General features: G+C 32.5%; 3 protein-coding genes across 4 annotated transcripts in view; 2 read left to right on the top strand and 1 right to left on the bottom strand.

Moving 5' to 3' along the window:
• LOC108911569 (fructose-1,6-bisphosphatase 1) overlaps positions 1–3,619 on the top strand; it is a 17,381-nt gene extending 13,762 nt beyond the window's left edge. Inside the window, exons 2-4 of the mRNA XM_018716544.1 lie at positions 1,768–1,912; positions 2,020–2,526; positions 3,332–3,619. Coding sequence (XP_018572060.1) covers positions 1,768–1,912; positions 2,020–2,526; positions 3,332–3,523 — 844 coding nt within the window. The 3' untranslated portion in view covers positions 3,524–3,619. The remainder of the gene's footprint in view (positions 1–1,767; positions 1,913–2,019; positions 2,527–3,331) is intronic.
• Positions 3,620–8,682: 5,063 nt separating this feature from the next.
• On the bottom strand, positions 8,683–10,352 carry LOC108911568. Of its 2 annotated transcripts, none has more exons than XM_018716543.1 (2): positions 10,308–10,352; positions 8,683–9,929 (listed from the first exon to the last, which is right to left on the bottom strand). In XM_018716543.1, the coding sequence occupies exon 2, from the start codon at positions 9,924–9,926 to the stop codon at positions 8,751–8,753; it is 1,176 nt and encodes a 391-aa protein (XP_018572059.1). In that variant the 5' UTR covers positions 9,927–9,929; positions 10,308–10,352; the 3' UTR covers positions 8,683–8,750. The 2 variants fall into 2 exon arrangements, with proteins under 2 accessions (XP_018572059.1, XP_018572058.1); XM_018716542.1 differs by lacking the exon at positions 10,308–10,352 and adding an exon at positions 9,985–10,079.
• Positions 10,353–10,916: 564 nt separating this feature from the next.
• LOC108911567 (coatomer subunit epsilon) lies at positions 10,917–13,947 on the top strand. Its single transcript, XM_018716541.1, has 4 exons — positions 10,917–11,044; positions 11,100–11,546; positions 11,611–11,835; positions 13,736–13,947. The coding sequence occupies exons 1-4, from the start codon at positions 10,940–10,942 to the stop codon at positions 13,871–13,873; spliced, it is 915 nt and encodes a 304-aa protein (XP_018572057.1). The 5' UTR covers positions 10,917–10,939; the 3' UTR covers positions 13,874–13,947.
• Positions 13,948–15,720: the final 1,773 nt, after the last annotated feature.

The raw sequence follows: 15,720 nt of genomic DNA, 5'->3' as shown, positions 1-15,720 counted from the left end.
ACTGACTAAGTAGTTGCTCTTCAAATTATATCAAAACGTATAGTTGTTGTTCCATTTTCTTAGTTCTTGTCCCTTGTCCTCTTGTCTGTAATAGGTAGTGGGTATAACTATATTTAGGTAGATGTGACGCAAAATTGGAAATCTCTTCACACATATCGTTTTAAACATTTTGCATCAATATTCATTATTTTATATGCACCTTACAATAACCACAACTGCACACACTACAAATTATCACATAAAATAGCGTCAAAGTAAAGATGAATAACAACGAAACCAAGCAAACTGACAAACCGCAAACCTAACCTAACATAATACGAATTGAAATGACACACGGGAAACAAATAAACTCGGGCTGTTACGCGCAGTCTACGCAAGTCACGAACATACATTTTTTCTAGACTTGTGTTATAAATATGCTACCACATTTTTTTTCTAATTATGTCTATATAACAAAGGCAAATGAACTAACGCTTGAGAAGGATTGGGGATTGAGAGCAAAATTTAACTAATGCCGATTGTTCCATAAGATAAGCAAAAATAGCAAAGGGTTGTTCGTCTGTTATGTTTCCGAGATCGAAAGGTAATGTTTCGAGTAATGTTTCAAACTCTCTTCAATTGTAACGTTTCGGCTATGTTTCACTAAATAAGTTTTCAAGTGCTACATTTCTGTAATGAAACAGAAACGTTTTTAGTTAATGTTTCAAATGTTTAGTAAAACATCTCATTTGCAACGTTTCATTTACGTTTCGTGTTTAGTGGGATAGGAACGTATTAGAAAATGGCTGTCAATTTTTTAAAAACATAAATAAAACATTATAGGCCAACTGGATTAGCTTTCATTAAGGAATATCAAGCAGCCAGGTTATTGATTGAATAGTTTGGAAATTTTGTGATTTAAATAATCGTAAACAAATATGTTTCAACCTAAGTATTAAATGTTTATTTAAATTATTATCTACTTAATATAGTTATTTGGTCATTCTTTTTCAAATATTTATTATTCCATGGTAAACACTTTATGAATTCTTGATATGAATTTTCGTTTATTTTTATTGAACTGTTCAGGCGCTTTAAGAAAATGATGCCAAAGATTTCAATTGGTGTGTATAAGGTAAACCAAAATGATGCACAGTGGTAAGTAGTGAAATTTGTCCAGTACGAGCTAATTTAAATGTTTGGTCTCTGGTTTAAGATTACACTATTGGTAAAAGTATCGTGACGTCAGTCGTCCAACCAAATATACTCCATATTCCAAACATTCTTTTATCCTGTTTTTAAAAGAGCTCATAAAATTTAATCTTTCGACTGTAATATTTATAATACCCATAATAAGTACTAAAATCACAGTGTAACTTAAGGCGAATTCTTTTGCTCATGTCGAATATTATAACTGAAATGAGAGCAACTGGTTGGTCGAAGTTAAAAAAATGTGACGGATTTTTAAATTCAGTCAATCAGCTGCGCTAATTGCGTATTACGCATCATGAACGGAAGAACTTAGCTTATAAAAGCGTTGATGTAAATCAGGAGTGGGATTAATTATGCAGAAACAACTTTAAATGTATTTACTGGTACAGTCATGCTAAAGTATATGACAAAATTGCGAAATATTGCGATATGTAACGTCTTCTTTTAGCTACGATTTCGTGATTATGATTTTAAACAGCAATTAATAGGACAATACGGTTAGATATTATTTAATCGGGACTCAAAACCATAGCACAAAAGAAAATATCTATAGTATAAATTACTCTTATTTTGCAGATTTGGAACCGTGGGGGAAATAAATGTACAGGGCGAAGAAGTAAAAAAACTAGATGTTTTGGCCAATGAATTATTTATTAATATGCTCCAGTCATCATATACTGTAGCTCTTCTAATTTCTGAAGAAAATGAGACTGTCATAGAGGTACTATCAAAAAACTTTTAGATAAATATCAGTTCTTTTTTGTACATGGTGAAAAATTACACTTTCTTTCGATACTTATGACACCAATATCTTCTATATGTTTACAGATAGAACTTGATAACAGAGGCAAGTACATAGTGGCCTTTGACCCCTTGGACGGCTCTTCTAACATAGACTGTCTCGTTTCCATCGGTTCCATCTTCGCCATCTTGAAAAAGGAGGACAACACCATACCTAGCCTTAAAGATGCTCTTCAACCAGGAAGGAACGTGGTGGCTGCTGGATACGCACTGTATGGAAGCGCCACCATGATGGTCATCTCTACGGGAAATGGCGTCCACGGCTTTATGTTAGACCCAAGTGTCGGGGAGTTCATTCTTACAGATAAGAACATGACTGTACCGAATAGAGGCAAAATCTATGCTATAAACGAAGGTTATAGTTACATGTGGGATGATGCCGTGAAGGAATATGTACAGAATAAGAAAGATCCGGCTAAAGGCAAGCCGTACAATGCTAGGTATGTGGGATCGATGGTTGCTGATGTTCACAGGACGATTCAGTATGGGGGTATCTTTATTTACCCCGCCACCACTGCATCCCCAAATGGAAAGGTAAGAATTTTTTTATTAGAGTAAAAAATGTCCCCCATATTTCCAGGTTGCTAGGAATATGTTCTTGGTCGTCAGTTCCAGACTTACATTACACTTCCATAGCCTTGGATATGAATATTGTTGACCTGCCCTTTTTGTTCTTGGTGTAGGCTCTGTGGGGGCGGACCCATTATTAGAACCCCTAGGCCTGCCCTGATATTCATTCCACACAGTGTCGACATCTTCAGTGGTGACTCTGAAAATGATTAATTTTCTAAATTTTTTATTTTTTTAATCATGTAAATGAAATAATGTTACATCAAGAGCGTTATGCATTTTTTGACTCGTGTCTATGGCAACTTTTTTTATTCTGAGGACATCCAGTGGCAGCATCTCGTAAATAAAGACTAATATTATACATGGAATTAAAAGAAAATCCCTGACAATTCCAGATCTGCGATAATTCAGGTTTTCCTGGTTTTCCAGACTAAAATATGCTGATTTTATGTATTAAGAGAATCAGAAGTAAAATAAATAACTGTTACTAATGATTCCTTACGTTAGTCTAATAAACTCCATCATGAAAAATACAAAGATACGAAAGAGCATCATTCATCTTGATGAGATGTAACTGATAAAATATTTACCGTAAGTAGAGGTGTGTTCATTTACAATTCTAAGTACAATATATATTTTTATCTACTAGCAAAAATAACGTAGTTTAATATCAAACAAACAAATCAAAGTATTTTATGTTGGTACTCAAGATAAGAATGTAATTAAAACAACCGATTCCGTGGGATATTAATTGGTTATTATTTTTAAGTTACGTCTGTTATACGAATGCATTCCGATGGCCTTCTTGGTCACCCAGGCTGGAGGTCTCGCTAGTAACGGGAAGATACCCATTTTGGACATACAACCCACTAGCCTCCACGAGAGATCTCCGATTTATTTGGGATCTAAGGAAGACGTCGAGGACGTGCTCGAAATCATCAAGAAACATCAAAAAGAATGATAAAATTCCCACTTTATTTAGATTTTAAAATGTAAGTGTTTACAAAAGAAATATATACTAATTATTTTATGGAAAAATTTATCACGAATTAATAAATGTTTAAAATATAATTGGTTTTATTTTTGTTATTGGAATTTGATAACCTTTTCTATCACCACAACAACATAGGTACTTTATGTCTGATTAAACAAATATATCATAAAAATAACTTGTTTGTTTTTTTTTCATTTAGAAATAAAGATAGGGGCGGATGAATAATAACCTTATTTATATTTGGAATATATTTACATTATTTCAGTTATTTTGTGACATAAAATAATCGTTTGCCAAGAAATTCGCTACTCAGCAAATGCAAATTTATAAGGTGGTGACATAAAAATGTTCAGTTGTTTATGTGGCAAAAACAATTGAACATGACAATCAATTATTTTTGTCACATGGACTACTGAGAAAAATTGTCTATGTTACAATATACCATCTTTGTGCCATTTTATTCTGGCATAATAAGTAAATAATGCTATTTATGCATAGCAATGGTTTGCTAAACGTTGCATGTGGAATCATTTTGGCCGTTATTATTTACCAGCAGTTATTGGAAGGGCAAATGAGATTAAACTAAATAAATACCTGTGAAGTTCCTTTCCTTTCTCTCGCCTGTTATTTAGTTTCTAATCGGTATAATTTAACTTCGAATCTGTATGACATTTGTATCGAAGTAAGGGGTAACCACTATCAAAAATGCTATGATTTCTGGGTATATTGGTCCGTAATCGCTACGACTGCCACTAATTGCTTTAAAATTATTGTCATATTTCCTACTCTGTGTCTAAATTGAACTGTTTTCAAGAAAATCGCAATTTTGGTGCAAATTTCTACATGAAGTTTTACAAATACTCGAATATCCTCTGGATATTGTCGAATTGGAATAATAAATTTATTTATTAATAATGAATTGCATGCAATAAATACATTTATTTCTTTTGTTTTCTATCAAAGCATTTTTTCAAAAACAGTTTGATATGGATACGTGGAATATAATTAGATCATTGATTTTAAAAAACGAGACAAAACATGGGGATTTCTAAGGTTGACACAGTATCTTTTTTGGGCCACCCTGTATACAGGGTGTCCCAGTGTCAGCATACAAAAAATTACCAGGGAATAGACCAGACCAAAATAAGATTAAAATTCTTATAAAAATTTTTTTTCTCACTGAGTTACAAGGTGTTTAGAAAAAAAATAATAACAACTTTCCGCAATAACTCAAAAACCCTTTCAGGGATTTAAGTAATTTTTGGGTGAAGTGACATCTATTAAAGGCCATTAAAACTACATGGTGCTTATTTCGATCTGACGCCAGAGGCGGCCTAAGCCAACTTGTCTTCAAGGTTATGTCAAAAATGAACCGTTTTCGAGTAAATTGGGTCTAAAGTATCGCCTGCATTAATTCGTAGAAAAATGCATGTAAAGATTTCTTGGTATCTAGTAGGTAGCTGTTATAAAAAACAAAGTTCTACATGTCAAAATTAATTACGGTACTCGAAGTTACGAGAAATTAAGTTTATAAAACGACAAGATATTAAGTATTACAAATTTTCCAACAACGAATATGCCGATATGATATTTATCTATGGAAATTCATTGGTGGCCACACGAGAGTATCTACGCAGGTTTCCAAACAGAAGGCAACCATCACAACACGTAGGTATTCCAACGAGTTTTTCAAAGAGTCCGTGAGACCGGGAGTGTTAAAATTGGAAATACCAGAATAAGAGGTAATTTGGAAGTTGCAAGCATTATAGAAGAAAATGTAATAGCTGCTGTTGATGATGATCCTTCAACCAGTGTCCGAAGAATATTAACACAAATAGGTATTCCACGAAGCAGCATCTGGAGAATTTTAAACCGAGAAGAACTGCACCCATACCACTTACATAAAGTACAAACTTTGCTTCCTGGTGATTTCAAAAAAAGGATACAATTGATTGTAGGTGGTTGTTAGAAAATATCGATAATGACGAAAATTTCCATCAAAAGATATTGTGGAGCGATGGAACTATCTTTACGAGAAATGCTATAAATAATTTAAAAAATTTTCATGTTTGATCTATTGAAAATCTGCATGTGATATGACCCTCCTCGTTTCAAAGAAGATTCTCCATAAATGTCTGGGGAGGAATCTTCAACGGAGTCATTCTGCCTCCTCAAATTATTGTAGACCGTTTGAATTCAGAGCGATACACGGATTTTTTAGAAAATATTGTTGATGGCGTACTAGATGACGTTCTCTTAGCTGTGCGAAATCAAATGTACTATCAACAAGATGGAGCACCTACTCGTAACGGAAAACAGGTATCTGCGTGGCTCGATTTACATTTTCCAGAACGCTGGATTAGGAAAAATGGAGCTATCATGTGGCCTCTCAGATTGTCTGACGTCAACCCGCTTGATTTTTTTTACAGGGGTATATGAAGCAACTGGTGTATGCCAAAACCCAATAACACGAAAGACGATTTACTTCAAAAAATTAATGCACCTACCAAGCAAATTCAAGCAACCGTTGATTTACGAAGGGTTTACAATTCCTTGGACAAACGATGTCGGGCATGTATTGAAGTAGATGGACAGCATTTCGAGAATTTATTGAAATAATCGTTTTCTATTTTTTATTTTTAATAGTCATTTTGTTAACATAATTTCGTTTCTGTTACATAATTTTCTATTTTATTTTTAGTTCTCCTATATGTAACCAAATATTAAATAATTCATAGAAAACTTGTTTAGTTTCTTCATATTCATTGAACCGCAGCTGCATGGGAAACTGTAGCTTAACGGTAAAGTCGGTAAACAACTTTGTTATTTATAATGACGGGTACCTACTAGATAACAAGAAATAAAATCTTCACATGCATTTTACTAAGAACTAATTCAGTCGATATTTTAGAACTAATTTACTCAAAAACAGCTAGTTCATTTTTGAGCTATGAAACGAGCCCATTTTTTATTCAGAATCGATTGCAGATTCAGGAAAACGTAATCAAATTACATAAAACTAGGATATGCAAAAGTTATGAAGACATAACCTTGAGGACAAGTTGGCCTAGGCCGCACCTGGCGTCAGATCAAAATAAGCACCATGTAGTTTTAATGATCTTTAATATATGTACACTCATCTAAAAATTACTTAAATCCCTGAAAGGGTTTTTGAGTTATTGCGGAAAGTTATTATTTTTTTCTAAACAACACCCTGTAACTCAGTGAGAGTGCATCGCAGAAAAATATTTTATAAGAATTTTAACCTTATCTTGGTCTGGTCTACCCCCTGGTAAATTTTTGTACGCTGGCACTGGGACACCCTGTATATGTATGACATTTAATTTAAAAATTTGCCTGTCCTTTAAAACTCAAAGTGTTTTTTCATGAAAAGCAGCCGGACTTCAAAATTAATTTATTCCAAGTTTTGTGTGCACATTGTATATATACAGAGTGTTCAAATTTAATGTTGAACACCTCGTAAAACTTCATGGAACTGTGCGATTTCAATAAAATTATGCTAGTCGATAGAACCTTTAGTGTATTTACAAGTGTATTACCATAACCAAATTGTGAGCAGAGCAAGTTATAAATCCATGGCATGCCATGTTTTTTTAAGTTATTTTTCACAAAATGATTATCAATGACTGCTATGAAACCTTGAAATTACTAAAATAATAGAATATTATTTGTTTGGTGGAATTAAACGTGTCAAACTTTTATACACTATTTGTAACAAATTCTAATTTGGTTCATCCCTTCAATCTTCAATATAATATACAGTGTGATCATTTGACAAGTCCAAGTGAAGTAAATGTTTGTTCAAAGGACCTCGCACTTTTCTTATGGGAAGCGGGTTTCAGCCAATTTTTTTGAAACTTCGCAGGTTGATAGTTCTTAACATGTAGATCAAAAGTCTCAATGGGCACAAAACCACAAATCCACCCCTTCCCCCCAAAAACTGCCTCCAAGTAGCGGGGAGTTTACTTGTCGTTTTATGAAAAAAAGTTTCAAATAAAAGTTGTTTATTTCAACGAAATCTAAAAAAAAACTATTCTTGTTTTTTTTTCGAAAAATCAATGTTTTAGCTTTAAAACGCCACCAAAGTTTAACACAGAGTATACGTATGATAGCTGTAGATATACACGTGTGTTAAGTTTAACAGCGCTTTACAGCTTGAATATTACTTTTTCGAAAAAATCACATAATAACTTTTTTTTAGATTTAGTCAAAATAAATAACTTTTACTTGAAATATTTTTTCACAAAATCACAAATAAACTTTCTACAGCTATATAAACAATTAAATTGTTAATAACAATTTTCCTGTCCCGATTTCATAAAATTGAGTTGCAGATTCAAATTCAGTGTGAAAAAATATCTGCAAAAAATACGTGCAACTATAAAATACAGTAATCTGGAAAATCCATTGGGGTCATTGTTGGGTTGATTAAAAAATAAATTGTTTTACATTAAGAAATCAGTTAAATAAATCACCCCCGCTACTTGGAGGCAGTTTTTGGGGGGTAAGGGATGGATTTGGGGCTTTGTGCCCATTGAGACTTTTGATTTACATGTTAAGAACTATCAACCTGCAAAGTTTCAAAAAAATTGGCCGAAACCCACTTCCCATAAGAAAAGTGCGAGGTCCTTTGGAACAACTCATTATTATTTAATTTCTTACGAAAAAAGGAAACCATGAAAATTTGTGAGGTCAAAAAGACCTAATCAAAGAATGGACTATATACATTGAATTTAACGACTGAAAGAAACAGCTGCTTGTAACAAGAAAAAAAGATCTAGTGCTCTCCCTCGAGGTTAATGCATAATGCATGTCAACATGTCCTCATCATACGAAGGATACATTTCAAACAACTTGTTTTAAATGATTTGGACGATTTTCTATCGAAGCTGTAGGATCTTGGATGGCTTTTATATGATTGCAATGATTGCCAAAGATAACAAATAATTTCCTGCAAAAACATACACATATTGTGGAAAATGGTTACTACTTTGATTAACACACGTTTGGAGTTTTTACTAATTTTTAAGTCAGAGATTCCGTTTAACTTGAACTTGGTAATAAACTACTCATTCAAAATTCATTTATTGTATAAAAAAAATCACATCTATATCTAAATCACCTAAGTCCTAATGTATCACAATAATCCTATAGTTAGGGTAAAGGGAAAGCATTATTTTGATTTTAAGGAATCACTTAAGGGAACCGCCAAAACTTCTTCCGTTTCATTAGCGTTGGTTACCTCGACAACAGCTTTAATTTCTCGTGAGATTTTTTCCAACACACTTTGCAGTTCCTTCATATTCTGAGACAAAACGTTTTTAACTTCGGTATGTTGCACGCATAACTCCTCGATTTTCTGTGTATTTTCACTAATGAATGAACTTGTCGGGTATGGAAATTCCAAAGCCTTTTTCTCCAACAAAACATTTAGCCTGTGGAAGAATTGAATCAGATCCAACTCCTCCCTATTCTCCTCAACGTGAAGAACTTCTTTAGGAAGTTTTTCCTTTTCCTTAGAATACTCCAGTACTAAATCATTACCTTTTAAATATGACAGAAGACTTTCACAATCTTTAAATAATTTATGAACCTCCTGAAAGCCCTCATACTGACACTTTAACGAGGTTATTTTTTCTTCAAGTTCAGGCATCGGTGGATAATATGGATGATTTTTATTAAACTCTTCTCTTACTTCTTCGTTTTCTTTCTTCGCTAAGCGGATACTATCGTTTAATTTGTTCAACTCACTATCTATTACAAGAGCTTTTTCATTTGAATCGAAATGGAAACTTTGGAAATTTTTTATCATTTCACTCGTTTCTTTCTCAATTAAAGCAGTCTTCTTCTTCAGGTTGTTCAAATTCACTTTAGTTAAACTAACATTTTTTGAAGGTTTTGGGCAGTACAAGATGTCTGCTACCTGGGTCCTATTAAGATGTTCGTACATCACTAACTGCGATAACTTCAGTATAAACTTTGTAAACTTTATACCGCCTGGAGATATCAAATGAGAAGACATTATGTGTGGAATATCAGCATTATCATACAGTACGTTAAGTTCGTTTATGTAATTCAGCACTTCTATACGAAACTTATTTTCTCTTTTGATATCATATGGTGGCCAAGACATCAGCTTTTCTTTCGTAAGCTCCGGGTTTAACGTATTCAACAAATAGTAGGCCACTTCAAAGAATGCAGCTTTGTTGTTTTTAACGAACATATCTTTCTTGAAAACGGTATTGAATTCCTTAGATGTTGGATAGAACTGGGAGAGCAGAAACAGGCTTTCGTATAACTGTTCATGTATTTTGTTTTCAATTTCTCTTTGTTGTTTGAAGTTTGCCATAATCTACAACAAAATTTTCAATGTAATGGTTACATTGGTTAGAAATTAAGATACTTGCAGTCAATATTTATAACATAATTGCAATAAGAAATTAGTTTGTAGCAATAGTAGCTTGTAGCGTTGATATAAATTTAAAAACAAACGTTTCTGCAGTGTTGCCATTAACGATAACGAGTAAATTAAAGTAACTAAAATTTCAATACAGTAGTATTGATTTGGACAAAAGTAATTATACATATTTTCCCAAATTGATTAGGCAAGGATCTAATCAATTTGGAAAAAGACAAGCGATTATGTTCTGGACTATTTTATAGATTAGACAAATAAAATCATAAAATCATGATCATTCGTATCATCTATGAATTAAAGTTAGAGACTCACTGAGCACTGACATTATATATAACATAGTTGTACGCTTCAAAAGTACTGATGCAGAAAAAATTGCACTGAAGTACTTCATGTGAGTACTGCTTATTAAAAAGTGTTTGGTTTTGGCACTTTTATACTAACACTGGCAACGTTGCGTTTCTGTCAAATAATTGTCCCTGGGCTAGCGACATCTAATGTAATATCAGAAAATTAGTGATTTGTAAATAATGTTTTATCAGTTTTAAGAAAATAAATAATTTAAGTTACTTAAGTAATTCAACTAATTAAATCGGAGACTGCATTAAAAAAAGCATTGATTAGCTTTCTTTTATAATTATTGATTTAAAGATTTGTACTTAAGTAAGTGGTGGCATCTAAAGGGATTCGCTACAGCTCAAATACCATATCCAAGGTGCAAACCTATTTCCATATTTTTATTGATAAATTTGTTTAAAAACTATTTTTCAATAATTCCATTACAAATATATTGTGATCTAAAAAAATATTTATTATGTTATATACAACTATCTCTATAAACATCATTTACTGGCAGTGTTTTACAGTACTTTTTAGTCTTCTTAGTTGTTATTTTTTTGTATTTTGTGGTTGTTAGTCCTGTTTGTTTAGAATTTAGATTGTCAAAAATGGCACGTCAGCAGCAAGACGTGGACGAACTGTTCGAAGTTAAAAACTATTTCTACATAGGAAATTACCAACAATGTATAAACGAAGCCCAGAAGTTAAAAAAGGTAAGTCTACACTATCTTATAAACCCTTTCATTAATCTAATTTGTAATTTTTTAGCCCTCCACACCCGAAATTGCCATCCAAAGAGACATCTTCACTTACAGATCGTATATGGCTCAAAACAAATTCTTGGTAGTGCTAGATGAAATCCACGGAGCGTCACCTGAGGAAATACAGCCCTTAAAACTCCTTGCGGATTACTTGGCTGGAAAACAGAAAAAGGAGACAGTCGTAGCTCAAATAGACCAACAGATTTCCGCAAATGCCAGCAACGAAACTCTAATACTAGCAGCTGCTACCATTTACATGAATGAGAATAATCTCGAAGCTGCTTATAAAGTATTACATGCTTCTGAAAGCCTAGAAGCTATGGCATTTATCGTGGACATCCTCCTCAAATTAGACCGTGTCGATTTGGCTAGAAAGAAGTTGAAAGAGATGCAGGATAAAGATGACGATGCTACACTGACACAGCTCGCTCAAGCTTGGATTAATGTTGCTTCAGTAAGTGATTTTTCAGCTTTATTTTGAGGTTATATTAGTTATTTATATGTATAATCTGTTTTAGGGTGGTGATAAGTTGCAGGATGCCTATTATATTTACCAAGAGCTCGTTGATAAGTACGGGTCTACTCCGTTGTTGTTGAACGGTCAAGTTGTCACTTTTATCGGTCAGGGGAAGTATGAAGAAGCTGAAGCTGCGTTGCAAGAGGCACTGGACAAAGATTCCAATAATCCTGATACTTTGGTGAATATGATTGTCCTTCAGAGGCATCTAGGGAAGGCACCCGAGGTAGAATTTATTGTTTTTTCTGCATTTAATTGATTCGGAATGAGAATTTGGTAATTATTGAGTAGAAGCTAAAAAAGTATTTTTCAGAAAACGAAGATTCACGCCTTTTAGGTATAAATTTCTTATTCATAATTTCGAATCACATTTAGGGAAAAATTTATATTTTTAATATAATTATTTAGTATAGAGTAAAATGCCCATATTGCCACAAAATTTCTCCTACCTTCTATTTTTGAGGGCGAGTTAGTTTTGTGCAGTCGAACGTAGTTTTTGGGAAAGAAAAAAAAATCATTTGATGTAATTTATGATGCAGGATAATACAGAATGATAGCAAAGACTAAAATTTGGTAAAAGTTCTTGAAAATTTCTCTGTAATAGTTCGTTCTTATGTGAACAACAAAATTTCATACGAACGCTATTTTTGCGATTTCACAATAATTATCCGCGTTCGTTCTAACATTTTCACATTTTTGTTTATTTTTTGCTATCTAATATTTTCCGATTAGAAGACACACTAATATTGTTTTTAAAGGTACATTGTTTTTTTATACAAAATGTTTCCTAAATAATCTAAAATATTCTTCATATTATTTTATGAAAGAAAGTCCAAATATGTCTAAAAAATGGCTCCAAAATGCAAGGAGTTGAAGTTTAATATTTGTTTCATTTTCTTTTTTACTCATTTCATGTTTTCTTGTTAAACTGAACTATTAGACTGTCTATTCGGGGGCATATTTTACTTTATCACCCATTTTATCACGTTATCGGGCAATAATATTCAAATATGTTAAAAATAATACACCAGAAATTTTAAATTTTTATAGTATTTTTTTTATAATCTTCATCGTTCATTGCCTGATATTTGATGTCTTATCATTTTTTCCTATGAAGTTTAGTTCTGAAAAATGCTATCTCTGATTAAGAAAATATTATTTTCCTCCAGAACTAAGCTAAGAACGAAGCAGAAAAAAGATCACTAAGTCCGGTTTTTGACCTAATTTATTTTTGGCTGAAAAAATGTGAAAAAATTTTTTTTAATACCTACTAGCAATACTGAATCGTTTCCACCCTAAACGGACCAACTCCCTCCTTTCCCCCTCCACCCCCTTAAATAAGATGACACACATTTACATCGAATAAAACAAAAAAGAAAAAATTAATAATTACATACATGTTTGTGCATATTTGATTAGCCACTTTGAATTTCGTGATTCTGAATTCATAATTGTAATCAGTGATCCAAGAAAGTTTCTATAAACAAATATTCGAGGATTATGATCTTTTAATTTTTTTGTCCGCCATATGGAATACGTCATTTTGAATTTCGTAATTCTGTCTTCAGATTCGTAGTCAGAGACCCAAAAAATCCCACCACACAAAAATGCATTTTAAAGACATTTTAATTTTTTTGTCCGCCATATTGAATCCGCCATTTTGAATTTCGTGATTTAGAGTCCAGATTCGTAATCATAGACACAAAAAACCCCATTGCAAAAAAATTCATGCATTTTGAAGACATTTCAATTTTCTTGTCTGCCATATTGGATCCGCCATTGTGAAATTCGTGATTCTGAGACCAGATTCATGATCAGCGAACCAAAAAACTCTTCATATGTAAGATTCATAGGAATTGAATGTCTATCGCATTTTTAGGCTCTTTAAAGATTTCTCTAATAAGTGATGGTTTCCACGGCATTTAAGGGGGTGGAGGGGGAAAGGAGAGTGAGGGGTTGGTCCGTTTAGGGTGGAAACGATTCAGTATTGCTAGTAGGTACTAAAAAAATTTTTTTCAGATGTTTTCATCCAAAAATAAATTAGGGCAAAAACCGGCTTTAGGGGCCCTCCTCCTTTTGATCGAGAATAATTGTTCAAGGAATATTAAGGTAATTTTTTTCTTCAGATTGCGAACAGGTACCTTTCACAGTTGAAGGATGCCAACCCAGATCACCCTTATATCAGGGACCTGAAGCAAAAAGAAACAGATTTTTCCAGGATTTGTCAACAGTATTCTCCGTCGAATCCTGCCATTCCAGCATAATTGGAAAATTTAAATTATTTTATATAATTTTGGTAAATATTGTAAAATAATTTTATTTTAATGTAATGTAAGAATAAAATGTAAAAACGATTTTTTTTGTTTCAGTCTTAATTTATTATTTCAGCATTTTGCGGATTTCAAGTGGCTTACTTGCAAATAGAACTAATAAGTATTAGTAGAACAAAATTATGTATAAACACTAAACTTTTGGGAAAAATTAAATATTGAAATGTCAACATCAAAAGAGCTCCTTTTTTAAGAACATATTTAGTTTTTTCCATCATTCTTGCACTGAATTGTGTTTACTGGTTAGGGTTTGCAATACAACTCGTTTTTGGGCTCACATGCAGCCTACTAAAATAATAATATGCCGCCTCCTCTCCCGCACAAGTCTCTAACTTCTGGGCAAACTCTTGTGATTAGAATGAGGAGTAGAGATATTATTATTAATCATTTACAATAACAATTAAAAAAAATTGTAAAATTCCTGTCAAATGAAAATTGTTCCAATATGTACTTGTACTTTATTTGGAGGTCAAACAGGTAATGGTAATGCAAAATAGGATACTATTAGCTGCTAACAACTGTTAAATTTAAAAATATTGTCAATATACTAATATTTCTAGTTTGTTAAATTCTAGTATGAACTTGTTTTTTATAAAAAATTAGTTTGACCTTCAAATGATCTACAAGGACATCTTGGAAAATTTTTTTGATCATAGATTATATTCGGTATCGGCTGCTGGCATAAAAAATAGTGTATTCCATTTGATACTGAGGTGACCTTAATTTCATCTTGTAATTTTAGTGAAGGTCAAATCCAAGGAGAACACCATTTGTTACTCAAAATCCTTTAAATTTTGCTTAAAAGAAAAATTCTTTCACAATTTAATCTTGTCAAGTTATTCAGAGAAAAATAAGCTTGACCTTCAAATGACCTCCAAAAAAACAGAAAATAGTTTACCTAACGAGCGAATGTTAAATTTGTCACTATCGATTGTTATCATAAAAAAATAGGTTTTTCCATTTAAAGTATTTAATTTGATGATGGTTTGGACCCTGAAACTAAAACTCAAGGTGAACAGAATATTGGTTACTTGATATCCTACAACGTTTTTCTGAAACATTTTTTGGTAGGACTCAATCTTGGAAAGTTATTGTGGGGATTGGATATGTTTAGAAATTTAGCCATATTGTGAACACTTTTGGACACTCAATTCAAATTAATTTTTTATATATAATTGTTCTTTATTTGGCCAATTTCAAAAATTTTTATTTGGGAATGTAGGGCAAAAAAAATATCTAACTGATACAGCTGTTTTTATTAATGCAATATACGGTTAACTAGTGCTCCTCTGAAGATGTATCGAATTTGATGAAACTTGGTGATAAGATATTTTAAGAGATGTTGAATGAGAATATACGTAATCCGTTTATTGGAAAAAAATCCGCTAATACTGTTTTGACCTCAAAAAAACGCGTCCTAGTTGGCCGTGAATTGCATTAATAAAAATGGCAGCATTACAGTTAGATATTTTTTTTATACATTCTAAAAAAATTTTTTGAAATCTGTCCAAAAACAAAGAAGCTACAGGCTTGTATCACAATTAAGCGCGACATCCTGTATATAAAAAATATTAACTTATTCCATTTCACTTCTTCAACAAGCAATTCTCAAAATGTAGAAATAGCGAAATCTATCTATCATGGCTTACCTGTTGGTTTTTGTCAAAGAACAATAGAAATAAAACTATATTTTTGAAATATTAAGTAGGTACATTATTGTATCGCCGTCATCTGGGCCGAAGAAGAACGAGTTTTTTTTTTACTAATAACTGGTACCGTGA

This window comes from Anoplophora glabripennis, unplaced genomic scaffold, assembly GCF_000390285.2.
Source record: "Anoplophora glabripennis isolate ALB-LARVAE unplaced genomic scaffold, Agla_2.0 scaffold637, whole genome shotgun sequence".
NCBI classification, from domain to species: Eukaryota; Metazoa; Arthropoda; class Insecta; order Coleoptera; family Cerambycidae; genus Anoplophora; species Anoplophora glabripennis.
The sequence above is the reverse complement of the archived record's forward strand: the minus strand, read 5'-3'. Positions and strand labels throughout refer to the sequence as shown.